Raw genomic sequence first — 14,280 nt, 5'->3', positions numbered from 1 at the left:
GAGGGATGGATGGACAGATGGACAGAGAGAGGAATGGATGGACAGACGGATGGACAGAAAGAGGGATGGATGGACAGATGGACAGAGAGAAAGAGTAATGGATGGACAGATGGACGGAAAGAGGGATGGACGGACGGATGGACAGGAAGAGGGATGGATGGACAGATGGACAGAAAGAGGGATGGATGGACAGACAGACGGAGAGAAAGAGTAATGGATGGACAGATGGATGGACAGAAAGGCGGATGGATGGACAGATGGATGGACAGGAAGAGGGATGGATGGACAGATGGACAGAGAGAGGAATGGATGGACAGACGGATGGACAGAAAGAGGGATGGATGGACAGATGGACAGAGAGAAAGAGTAATGGATGGACAGATGGACGGAAAGAGGGATGGATGGACAGATGGACGGAGAGAGGGATGGATGGACAGATGGATGGATGGAAAGAGGGATGGATGGACAGACGGATGGACAGGAAGAGGGATGGATGGACAGATGGACGGAGAGAAGGATGGATGGATGGACAGACGGACGGAGAGAAAGAGTAATGGATGGACAGACGGACGGAGAGAAAGATGGATGGATGGACAGATGGATGGACAGGAAGAGGGATGGATGGACAGATGGACAGAGAGAGGAATGGATGGACAGACGGATGGACAGAAAGAGGGATGGACGGACAGATGGACAGAGAGAAAGAGTAATGGATGGACAGATGGACGGAAAGAGGGATGGATGGACAGATGGACAGAGAGAGGGATGGATGGACAGATGGATGGACAGGAAGAGGGATGGATGGACAGATGGACGGAGAGAAGGATGGATGGATGGACAGATGGACGGAGAGAGGGATGGATGGACAGACGGACAGAAAGGAAGAGGGATGGATGGACAGATGGACAGAGAGATGGACAGAAGGACAGATGGATCAGTGGACGGAGAAACGGATGGACGGACAGACGGAAGGATGGGCGGATGGACAGATCCACCGTCGATTGATGGATCGACGGGTCAAGGGGACGGACAAAGAGACGGACAGAAGGACGGACGGACGGACGGAGCCACGGATTGATGGAGAAATGGGTGCTCGGATGGGTGGAGGGGAGTGGATGGACGGACAGAAGGACGGATAGATGGACCGACGGACTGATGGATCCGCGGGGACGTGGCTGGACGTTTGGATGGACGGACAGACGGAAGGGCAGAAGGACGGACGGACGGGTCAGCAAACCCATCTGCGGAGCGGGGGGGAGAGACGGAGAAATGAAAGGACGGGCGAAGAGGTGGACGGACAGACGGACGCACAGAGGGATGGAGATCGACCAACGGGTCAACGGACGGACAAAGAGGCAGACGGAAGGACAGAGACGGACGGACGGACCAACGGATCGGTGGAGAGAGAGACGGACAGACGGACGGACGGAGATCAACCGATGGCTCGACGGAGAAACAAAATCGATGGGACGACCGACGGAACGGACGGATGGATTCAGCAACGGATCGGTCAAGAAACGGACGGACGGACGGACGGACGGGACAGACGGACGGACAGAACACCTCCCCCCCCCCCCCCCCCCCCCCCATCATCCTCACCCTCGGGATCCAGCAGTTTGCTGAGCCCCAGGTGCTGCTCGGCCGTGTTGAAGGCGTTCTGCAGGTTGTAGGTGGCGTTGGATTTGGTCAACTTCTGAAAGTCCACGAGATCCGGCCTGCGGGTGGGACGAACCCAAATCCGGCGTCTTTCACCCCAAAAATCACCTCCCCCCCCCCCCCCCCCTTCCTCTCCTCCCTTCCTCCCCTCCCCCATCCGAAACCCAACAACCGACCGGTGTTTATGGATGAGAGCGTTGAACGCCAACCCGTCCCTCCAACTGGTGGTGAAGTTCTGGATGTTCACCTCCGGGTACCTATGGGAAGGATGGGGGATTTTGGGGAGGGGGGGGGGTCAGCAGACCCTCAGAAGACGGTTTAGGGGTCTTGGGGTGGGGGGGTTTTGGGGGTGGGGGGTCTCACCCCGCTGTTTTCATCTGGCACCAAAGCAGGAGAGCATCCTTGGCCGAGCGCGTCTCGCGGTTGTCCTCCGTCTTAATCTTAATGACCTGGATCTGGGGGCAGCTGTGGGGTCGGGGGGGGGGCACCCACCCTATAACCCAAATTTTGGGGTGGGGGGAAGTATTAGGGACCCCCCCTTTCCCCGTATACCTGGAAGCGGAGGATGATGGTCCAGATGAGTCCCAAGGTGAGGCGGTGGTTCCCGTCCACGATGTCGTGGGATCCCACGTTCTCCAGGTGGACGCGTTGCTCTTTTAGGAACTGCAGCGCTTTGTCCACGTTTTCCAGGGAGTGGATCCGCATCCGGCCCCGCGTCGGACGTGGCTGAGGGGTGGGAAAGCCAAAAAATCCTAAATCCGACCCCAAAATCCACATCGGGATGAGTGGGGTCATCGCATCCCCAAAAAATCCTGAATCCGACCCCAAAATCCCCATCGGGATGAGTGGGGTCATCACGTCCCTCAAAAATCCTAAATCCGACCCCAAAATCCACATTGGGATGAATGGGGCCATCATGTCCCCAAAAAACCCTAAATCTGACCCCAAAATCAACATCGGGATGAGTGGGGTCATGAAATACACAAAAAAGCCTAAATCCAACCCCAAAATCCACATTGAAATGAGTGGGGTCATCACATCCCCAAAAAATCCTAAATCCGACCCCAAAATCCACATGGGGATGAGTGGGGTCATCGCATCCCCAAAAAATCCTGAATCCGACCCCAAAATCCCCATCAAAATGAGTGGGGTCATCACGTCCCCCAAGAATCCTAAATCCGACCCCAAAATCCACATCAAAATGATCGGGAATATCGCATCCCCAAAAAATCCTAAATCCGACCCCAAAATCCCCATCACAATGAGTGGGGTCAACAAGGACCCCCAAAAACCCTAAATCCGACCGCAAAATTCACATTGGGATGAGTGGGGCCATCATGTCCCCAAAAAACCCTAAATCTGACCCCAAAATCCACATCGGGATGAGTGGGGTCATGAAATTCCCAAAAAATCCTAAATCCGACCCCAAAATCCACATCAAAATGATTGGGATCATCGCATCCCCAAAAAATCCTAAATCCGACCCCAAAATCCAAGTTGGGATGAATGGGGCCATCATGTCCCCAAAAAACCCTAAATCCGACCCCAAAATCGCCATCACAATGAGTGGGGTCATGAAATTCCCAAAAAACCTTAAATCCGACCCCAAAATCCTCATCAAAATGATTGGGGTCATCGCATCCCCCAAAAATCCTAAATCTGACCCCAAAATCCCCATCACAATGAGTGGGGTCATCGCATCCCCCAAGAATCCTTAATCCGACCCCAAAATCAACATCAAAATGAGTGGGGTGATGAAATACACAAAAAATCCTAAATCTGACCCCAAAATCCACATCGAAATGAGTGGGGTCATCGCATCCACAAAAAATCCTAAATCTGACCCCAAAATCCACATCGAAATGATTGGGATCATTGCATCCCCAAAAAATCCTGAATCCGACCCCAAAATCCACATCGAAATGATTGGGATCATCGCATCCCCCCAAAATCCTAAATACGACCGCAAAATCCAAGTTGGGATGAATGGGGTCATCATGTCCCCAAAAAATCCTAAATCTGACCCCAAAATCCACATCAAAATGATTGGGATCTTCACGTCACCCAAAAATCCTAAATCTGACCCCAAAATCCACATCGGGATGAATGGGGTCATGAAATTCCCAAAAAATACTAAATCCAACCCCAAAATCCACATCGAAATGATTGGGATCATCACATCCCCAAAAATCCTAAATCCGACCCCAAAATCCACATCGAAATGATTGGGATCATCGCATCCCCAAAAAATCCTAAATCTGACCCCAAAATCCACATCGGGATGAGTGGGGTCATGAAATTACCAAAAAATCCTAAATCCGACCCCAAAATCCACATCGAAATGATTGGGATCATCGCATCCCCAAAAAATCCTAAATCTGACCCCAAAATCCACATCGAAATGATTGGGATCATCGCATCCCCAAAAAATCCTGAATCCGACCCCAAAATCCCCATCAAAATGAGTGGGGTCATCACGTCCCCCAAGAATCCTAAATCCGACCCCAAAATCAACATCGGGATGAGTGGGGTCATGAAATACACAAAAAATCCTAAATCCGACCCCAAAATCCACATCAAAATGATTGGGATCATCACATCCCCAAAAAATCCTAAATCCGACCCTAAAATCCACATCGGGATGAGTGGGGTCATGAAATTCCCAAAAAACCCTAAATCCAACCCCAAAATCCACATCAAAATGATTGGGATCATCGCAACCCCAAAAAATCCTAAATCCGACACCAAAATCCACATCAAAATGATTGGGATCATCGCATCCCCAAAAAATCCTAAATACGACCCCAAAATCCAAGTTGGGATGAATGGGGCCATCATGTCCCCAAAAAACCCTAAATCCGACCCCAAAATCACCATCACAATGAGTGGGGTCATGAAATTCCCAAAAAACCTTAAATCCGACCCCAAAATCCTCATCAAAATGATTGGGGTCATCGCATCCCCAAAAAATCCTGAATCCGACCCCAAAATCAACATCAAAATGAGTGGGGTCATCACGTCCCCCAAGAATCCTAAATCCGACCCCAAAATCCACATTGGGATGAGTGGGGTCATGAAATTCCCAAAAAATCCCAAATCCGACCCCAAAATCCACATCAAAATGATTGGGATCATCACATCCCCAAAAAACCCTAAATCTGACCCCAAAATCAACATCGGGATGAGTGGGGTCATGAAATTCCCCAAAAAAAATGAAATCCGACCCCAAAATCCCCATCAAAATGATTGGGATCATCGTATCCCCAAAAATCCTAAATCTGACCCCAAAATCCCCATCGGGATGAGTGGGGTCATCAAGCACCCCAAAAAACCCTAAATCCAACCCCAAAATCCACATCAAAATGATTGGGATCATCGCATCCCCCAAAAATCCTAAATCCGACCCCAAAATCCAAGTTGGGATGAATGGGGCCATCATATCCCCAAAAAACCCTAAATCCGACCCCAAAATCCCCATCAGGATGAGTGGGGTCATCGCATCCCCCAAAAATCCCAAATCCGACCCCAAAATCCCATAGAAATGAATGGGGTCTTCAAATTGCCCGAAAAAAACCCCAAAATCTGAGCCCAGGAATCCCATGGGAATAAATGGGGTCATCAATAGGGGATGGATTTGGGGTGGCTTTGGGATGGATTTGGGGTCACGTCGGGGGACACTTTTGGGGTCAGATCAGGGATGGATTTGGGGTCACATTGGGGGACACTTTTGGGGTCACATTGGCGCTGGATTTGGGGTCACATCAGGGATGGATTTGGGGTCACATTGGGATGGATTTGGGGTCACACTGAGGATGGGTTTAGGGTCAAATTGGGGATGGATTTGGGGTCACATCGGGGGACACTTTTGGGGTCACATTGGCGCTGGATTTGGGGTCACATCGGGAATGGTTTTGGGGTCACATTGGGGATGGATTTGGGGTCACGTTGGGGGACACTTTTGGGGTCACATTGGGGATGAATTTGGGGTCGCACTGAGGATGGGTTTAGGGTCAAATTGGGGATGGATTTGGGGTCAGGTTGGGGGACACTTTTGGGGTCACATTGGCGCTGGATTTGGGGTCACGTTGGGGATGGATGTTGGGGATATATGGGGTCATGGTGGAGCTGGATTTGGGGTCACATTAGGGGTGGATTTGGGGTCACATTGGAGGACAACTTTGGGGTCACATCAGGGCTGGATTTGGGGTCACATTGGGGATGGATTTGGGGTCACATCAGGAATGGATTTGGGGTCACGTTGGGGGACACTTTTGGGGTCACATTTGGGATGGATTTGGGGTCACATTGGCGCTGGATTTGGGGACACATCGGGAATGGATTTGGGGTCATGTTGGGGGACACTTTTGGGGTCACATTGGGGATGGATTTGGGGTCACGCTGCAGGACACTTTTGGGGCCACCTTGGGGATGGATTTGGGGTCACATTGGGGATGGATTTGGGGTCACACTGAGGATGGGTTTAGGGTCAAATTGGGGATGGATTTGGGGTCATGTTGGGGGACAATTTTGGGGTCACGTTGGGGCTGGATTTGGGGTCACATCAGGAATGGATTTGGGGTCACACTGGGGGACACTTTTGGGGTCACATCAGGGATGGATTTGGGGTCATGTTGGAGGATGCTTTTGGGGTCACATTGGGTCTGGATTTGGGGTCACACTGAGGATGGGTTTAGGGTCAAATTGGGGATGCATTTGGGGTCATGTTGGCGGACACTTTTGGGGTCACATTGGGGATGGATTTAAGGTCACATTGGGGGACACATTTGGGGTCACATTGGGGATGGATTTGGGGTCATGTTGGAGGACACATTTGGGATCACGTTCGGGATGGATTTGGGGTCACATTGGAGGATGCTTTTGGGGTCACATTGGGGATGGATTTAAGGTCACATTGGGGGACACTTTTGGGGTCACATTGGGGATGGATTTGGGGTCACGTTGGAGGATGCTTTTGGGGTCAAGTTCAGGATGGATTTGGGGTCACATCGGGAATGGATTTGGGGTCATGTTGGGGGACGCTTTTGGGGTCACATTGGGGCTGGATTTGGGATCAAATTGGGGATGGATTTGGGGTCCCATTAGGGATGGATTTGGGGTCACACTGGGGGACACTCTTGGGGTCACATTGGGGATGGATTTGGGGTCATATTGGAGGACACATTTGGGATCAAATTTGGGGTCACAATGGGGCTGGATTTGGGGTCACATCAGGGACGGATTTGGGGTCACATTGGGGATGGATGTTGGGGATATATGGGGTCACGTTGGGGGACGATTTTGGGGTGCCATTAGGGATGGATTTGGGGTCACATTGCGGGACACATTTGGGGTCACATTGGGGATGGATTTGGGGTCATGTTGGGGGATGGTTTTGGGGTGCCCTTAGGGATGGATTTGGGGTCACATTGGGGGACACTCTTGGGGTCACATTGGGGATGGATTTGGGGTCATGTTGGAGGACACATTTGGGATCACATTCGGGATGGATTTGGGGTCACATTGGGGGAAACATTTGGGATCAAATTTGGGGTCATAATGGGGCTGGATTTGGGGTCACATCAGGGATGGATTTGGGGTCACATTGGGGGACGATTTTCGGGTGCCATTAGGGATGGATTTGGGGTCACACTGGGGATGGATTTGGGGTCACATCAGGGGACGCTTTTGGGGTCACGTTTGGGATGGATTTGGGGTCACATTGGGGGATGGTTTTGGGGTGCCATTAGGGATGGATTTGGGGTCACATTGGGGATGAGTTTGGGGTCATGTTGGAGGACACATTTGGGATCACGTTTGGGATGGATTTGGGGTCACATCAGGGATGGATTTGGGGTCATGTCGGGGGACGTTTTAGGGTCAGATCAGGGATGGATTTGGGGTCACATTGGGAGATATTTGGGGTCACATTGGGGATGGATTTGGGGTCACATCAAGGATGGATTTGGGGTCACATTGGGGATGGATGTTGGGGATATATGGGGTCACGTTGGGGGACACTTTTGGGGTCACATTGGGGGTGGATTTGGGGTCACATTGGGGGACACATTTGGGGTCACATTGGGGATGGATTTGGGGTCATGTTGGAGGACACATTTGGGATCACATTCGGGATGGATTTGGGGTCACATTGGGGGAGACATTTGGGATCAAATTTGGGGTCACAATGGGGCTGGATTTGGGGTCACATCAGGGATGGATTTGGGGTCAAATTGGGGGACGATTTTCGGGTGCCATTAGGGATGGATTTGGAGTCACACTGGGGATGGATTTGGGGTCACATCAGGGGACGCTTTTGGGGTCACGTTTGGGATGGATTTGGGGTCACATTGGGGGACGGTTTTGGGGTGCCATTAGGGATGGATTTGGGGTCACATTGGGATGAGTTTGGGGTCATGTTGGAGGACACATTTGGGATCATGTTTGGGATGGATTTGGGGTCACATTGGGGGATGGTTTTGGGGTGCCATTAGGGATGGATATGGGGTCACCTTGCGGGACACATTTGGGGTCACGTTTGGGATGGATTTGGTGTCACATTGGGGGACGATTTTGTGGTCACATTGGGGATGGATTTGGGGTCATGTTGGAGGACACATTTGGGATCACGTTCGGGATGGATTTGGGGTCACATTGGGGGACACATTTGGGATCAAATTGGGGCTGGATTTGGGGTCACATTGGGGATGGATTTGGGGTGACATTGGGGGACAATTTTGGGGTGCCAATATGGATTTGGGGTGCTATTAGGGATGGATTTGGGACCAAGTCTTTGGGGTCCCCATTGCGGGTTCTGGGTTGGGTGTTGGGGGGGGTCTCTTTTGGGGTTTTGGGGGGGTGATGGGGGGGGGTTGTATTTTGGGGTCCCCACCAGCGGCTCCCTGAGAGCAGCTCCAGCAGCCGGGTGAGCAGAGTTTGGGGTCGGCATTGCGGGTTATGGGGTGGGGGGGGATATTGGGGATGGATTTGGGGTCACGTCGGGGGACGCTTTTAGGGTCTGATCAGGGATGGATTTGGGGTCACATTGCGAGATATTTGGGGTCACATTGGGGATGGATTTGGGGTCACATCAGGGATGGATTTGGGGTCACATTGGGGATGGATGTTGGGGATATATGGGGTCACGTTGGGGGGCACTTTTGGGGTCACATCGGGGATGCATATGGGGTCACATTGGGGGACGATTTTGGGGTGCCATTAGGGATGGATTTGGGGTCACATTGCGGGACACATTTGGGGTCACATTGGGGATGGATTTGGGGTCATGTTGGAGGACACATTTGGGATCACGTTTGGGATGGATTTGGGGTCATATTGGGGGACACATTTGGGATCAAATTGGGGCTGGATTTGGGGACACATTGGGGATGGATTTGGGGTCACATTGGGGGACGATTTTCGGGTGCCATTAGGGATGGATTTCAGGTGACATTGCGGGACACATTTGGGGTCAGATCAGGGATGGATTTGGGGTGACATTGGGGGACAATTTTGGGGTGCCAATATGGATTTGGGGTGCTATTAGGGATGGATTTGGGACCAAGTCTTTGGGGTCCCCATTGCGGGTTCTGGGTTGGGTGTTGGGGGGGGTCTCTTTTGGGGTTTTGGGGGGGGTGATGGGGGGGGGGTTTATTTTGGGGTCCCCACCAGCGGCTCCCCCGAGAGCAGCTCCAGCAGCCGGGTGAGCAGCACCCCGTCCCGCAGGTCGCAATAAAGGTCCCCCAGGCGGCACCCAGCCCGCGCCAGGTGGGCGTTCACCCATTTGGTGAAGGTCTTCTTCTGCACCGCCTCCCTTTCGTCTATTTGGGGGGGGGGGCAAGGAATGTGAGACCCCCCCCCATAAAACCTCGTTAGTGAGTAAACCCCCCCCCCAGACCCCCTACCCCACATAGAACCCATTAATCCCATCCCACAAATCCCCACCAATGGCCAAACCCCAAAACCCCACAGCCCTGATTCGTGAGACCCCCCCCCATAACCCCCCATTCATGAGACCCCCCCCATTTCCACCCATTCATGAGACCCCCCCCCATAACACTGCACAACTGAGACCCCCCCAAGACCCTCCCCCCCCACAACCCCCCCACAGACCCCATTAACCCCCCATAACCCCACAGATCCCCACCAATGGCAAAACCCCAAAACCCCACAGCCCCCATTCGTGAGACCCCCCCCATAACCCCCCCATTAATGAGACCCCCCCCAATAACCCCCAATTAAGAGACCCCCCCCCACATCCCCTATTAATGAGACCCCCCCCAAGACCCTCCCCCCCCACAGACCCCATTAATCCCAACCCACAAATCGCCCCCAATGGCCAAACCCCAAAACCCCACAGCCCCCATCCGTGAGACCCCCCCATAACCCCCCCTTAATGAGACCCCCCCCCAATAACCCCCAATTAAGAGACCCCCCCCCACATCCCCTATTAATGAGACCCCCCCCCAAGACCCTCCCCCCCACAACCCCCACCCACAGACCCCATTAACCCCAACCCCACAAATCCCCACCAATGGCCAAACCCCAAAACCCCACAGCCCCCATCCGTGAGACCCCCCCATAACCCCCCCTTAATGAGACCCCCCCCCAATAACCCCCAATTAAGAGACCCCCCCCCACATCCCCTATTAATGAGACCCCCCCCCAAGACCCTCCCCCCCACAACCCCCACCCACAGACCCCATTAACCCCAACCCCACAAATCCCCACCAATGGCCAAACCCCAAAACCCCACAGCCCCCATTCGTGAGACCCCCCCCATAACCCCCCCTTAATGAGACCCCCCCCAATAACCCCCAATTAAGAGACCCCCCCCCTACATCCCCTATTAATGAGACCCCCCCCCCAAGACCCTCCCCCCCATAACCCCCCTACAGACCCCATTAACCCCCACCCCACAAATCCCCACCAATGGCCAAACCCCAAAACCTGACAGCCCTGATTCGTGAGACCCCCCCCCATAACCCCCCCTTAATGAGACCCCCCCCCCAATAACCCCCAATCATGAGACCCCCCCCCACATCCCCTATTAATGAGACCCCCCCCCCCACAGACCCCATTAACCCCAACCCCACAAATCCCCCCCAATGGCCAAACCCCAAAACCCCACAGCCCCCATCTGTGAGACCCCCCCCATAACCCCCCCTTAATGAGACCCCCCCCCATTTCCCACCATTCATGAGACCCCCCCCCACATCCCCTATTAATGAGACCCCCCCCAAGACCCTCCCCCCCATAACCCCCCCACAGACCCCATTAACCCCCCATAACCCCACAAATCCCCACCAATGGCCAAACCCCAAAACCTGACAGCCCTGATTCGTGAGACCCCCCCCCATAACCCCCCCTTAATGAGACCCCCCCCCAATAACCCCCAATTAAGAGACCCCCCCACATCCCCTATTAATGAGACCCCCCCCAAGACCCCCCCCCCCCCACAGACCCCATGAACCCCCCATAACCCCACAAATCCCCACCAAAGGCCAAACCCCAAAACCCCACAGCCCCCATCCGTGAGACCCCCCCCATAACCCCCCCTTAATGAGACCCCCCCCCAATAACCCCCAATTAAGAGACCCCCCCCCCACATCCCCTATTAATGAGACCCCCCCCAAGACCCTCCCCCCCCATAACCCCCCCCCAGACCCCATTAACCCCAACCCCACACATCTCCACCAATGGCCAAACCCCAAAACCCCCCCTCAATGAGACCCCCCCCCCAAGACCCCTCCCCCACAACCCCCCCCCCCAAAACCCCACAGCCCCCATTTGTGAGACCCCCCCCCCCTGTGCCCCCACCCCCCATTATCAGGACCCCCCCCTCCCCCTTATCAGGACCCCCCCACACCCCACCCCCCCCCGTTAACGAGACCCCCCCCATTATCAGGACCCCCCCCCACTCCCCTTATCCGGACCCCCCCCCACCCCACCCCCCCCATTAACGAGACCCCCCCCCCATTATCTGGACCCACCCCTCTCCCCCTTATCAGGACCCCCCCCCACCCCCCACCCCCCATTATTAGGACCCCCCCCCCTCCCCCTTATCAGGACCCCCCCCCCAACCCACACCCCCCATTATCAGGACCCCCCCCACCCCCCATTATTAGGACACCCCCCCTCCCCCCCTTATCAGGACCCCCCCCCACCCCACACCCCCCATTATTAAGACCCCCCCCCATTATCAGGCCCCCCCCCACCCCACACCTCCTATTTTCAGGACCCCCCCCATTATCAGGACCCCCCCACACCCCCCCCCCCCATTAACGAGACCCCCCCCCCCATTATCTGGACCCCCGCCTCTCCCCCTTATCAGGACCCCCCGCCAGCCCCCATTATTAGGACCCCCCCCCATTATCAGGACCCCCCCCCACCCCACATCCCCCATTATTAGGACCCCCCCCCATTATCAGGACCCCCCCATTAACGAGACCCCCCCCATTACCAGGACCCCCCCCACCCCCCCCCACCCCATTAACGAGACCCCCCCCCCATTATCTGGACCCCCCCCCCTCCCCCTTATCAGGACCCCCCCCCAGCCCCCCTTATCAGGACCCCCCCCCACCCCACATTATTAAGACCCTCCCCCACACCCCCCCCATTATCAGGACCCCCCCCACCTCACCCCCCCCATTATTAGGACCCCCCCCCCTTTATCCGGACCCCCCCACACACCCCATTATCAGGACCCCCCCCCACCCCACATCCCCCTTATCAGGACCCCCCCCCCCCCACCCCCCCCATTATTACGACCCCCCCCATTATCAGGACTCCCCCACCCCCCATTATTAGGACCCCCCCCCCCACCCCACAGCCCCCATTATTACGACCCCCCCATTATCAGGACCCCCCCCACCCCCCATTATTAGGACACCCCCCTCCCCCCCTTATCAGGACCCCCCCCACCCCACATTATTAAGACCCTCCCCCACACCCCCCCCATTATCAGGACCCCCCCCACCCCACACCTCCCATTTTCAGGACCCCCCCCATTATCAGGACCCCCCCCCACCCCACCCCCCCCATTAACGAGACCCCCCCCCCATTATCTGGACCCCCCCCCCAGCCCCCATTATTAGGACTCCCCCCACCCCCCTTATCAGGACCCCCCCCCACCCCACACCCCCCCTTATCAGGACACCCCCCCATTAACAAGACCCCCCCCATTATCTGGACCCCCACCCTCCCCCCCTTATCAGGACCCCCCCCCACCCCACCCCACCCCATTATTAGGACCCCCCCCATTATTAAGACCCCCCCCCATTATCAGGACCCCCCCCCACCCCACATCCCCCTTATCAGGACCCCCCCAACCCCCCACCCCCCATTAACGAGACCCCCCCCATTATCAGGACCCCCCCCACCCCACACCTCCCATTTTCAGGACCCCCCCCATTATCAGGACCCCCCACCAGCCCCCATTATTAGGACCCCCCCCCTCCCCCTTATCAGGACCCCCCCCACCCCACACACCCCCCATTATTAGGACCCCCCCCATTATGAGGACCCCCCCCACCCCACCCCCCCCATTAACGAGACCCCCCCATTATCAGGACCCCCCCCACCCCCCATTATTAGGACACCCCCTCCCCCCCTTATCAGGACCCCCCCCACCCCACCCCACCCCATTAACGAGACCCCTCCCCCATTATCTGGACCCCCCCCCTCCCCCCTTATCAGGACCCCCACCCCACCCCACACCCCCCCCCATTATTAGGACCCCCCCCCTTATCAGGACCCCCCCCCACCCCACACCCCCCATTATCAGGACCGCCCCCGTTATCAGGACCCCCCCCCCCCACATTATTAAGACCCTCCCCCACACCCCCCCCATTATTAGGACCCCCCCCCATTATCAGGACCCCCCCCACCCCACGCCCCCCCCATTAACGAGACCCCCCCCCCCTTATCAGGACCACCCCCCCACCCCAAACCCCCCATTATCAGGACCCCCCCCTCAGCCCCCATTATTAGGACACCCCCCCTTCCCCCCCTTATCAGGACCCCCCACCCCACACCCCCCCCCCCAATTAACGAGACCCCCCCCCATTATTAATAGCCCCCCCCCCCCCAATACCTGCCAGTGCTTTGATCCTGGAGCACTCGAAGATCTTGGAGGGGGGGGCTCCGCTCTCATCCCACCCCCCCCCCCCCCCCACGGGTGGACGACGACGAGAAATTTGGGGGGGGGGCGGCATCCGTGCTGGGGGGGGGGGGGGGCCATCCCAGGGGCCGTTGTTATTATTGGAGGGGGGGGGCACCTCCACGGGCCCCACTTCGGATGTCATTGTCCTGGGGGGGGGGGACCGAAAATCAGCCCCCCCCCCACATCACCGCCCCCCCCCCCACCCTTAATTATCCCCCCTCCATAATGACTGCCCCCCCCCCCCACCATGGCATTATTTTGCCCCCCCCCCCCCCATAAAAATGGGGGGGTGGTTGTGGGGTGCCCCCCAAATTTGGGTTGTTGGGGTTCGCTTGGGGGGGGGGCATAGAGCCACATAGTGACCCCCCCCCCCCCCCAGACCCCATATGGCCCCACAGCCCCCTATGGTGACCCCCCCCCAGACCCCAGAGCCCCCCCCCCAGAGCCCCCAACCCCACAGCATC

The 14,280-nt window shown here is 56.1% G+C and overlaps 1 protein-coding gene across 1 annotated transcript in view; it reads right to left on the bottom strand.

The window, feature by feature from the left end:
* Positions 1–13,868, bottom strand: part of SPTBN4 (spectrin beta, non-erythrocytic 4) — a 95,578-nt gene extending 81,710 nt beyond the window's left edge. Inside the window, exons 1-6 of the mRNA XM_090129870.1 lie at positions 13,748–13,868; positions 9,322–9,473; positions 2,209–2,382; positions 2,020–2,111; positions 1,833–1,913; positions 1,600–1,715 (exon numbers count right to left, since the gene is read on the bottom strand). Of these exons, the coding sequence (XP_089985996.1) occupies positions 1,600–1,715; positions 1,833–1,913; positions 2,020–2,111; positions 2,209–2,382; positions 9,322–9,473; positions 13,748–13,868 (736 nt within the window). The remainder of the gene's footprint in view (positions 1–1,599; positions 1,716–1,832; positions 1,914–2,019; positions 2,112–2,208; positions 2,383–9,321; positions 9,474–13,747) is intronic.
* Positions 13,869–14,280: the final 412 nt, after the last annotated feature.

The sequence above is a fragment of the Phasianus colchicus genome, chromosome 38, assembly GCF_987193195.1.
Source record: "Phasianus colchicus chromosome 38, bPhaCol1.hap1.1, whole genome shotgun sequence".
Taxonomy (NCBI): domain Eukaryota; kingdom Metazoa; phylum Chordata; class Aves; order Galliformes; family Phasianidae; genus Phasianus; species Phasianus colchicus.
This window is presented reverse-complemented; position numbering and strand designations above follow the sequence as displayed.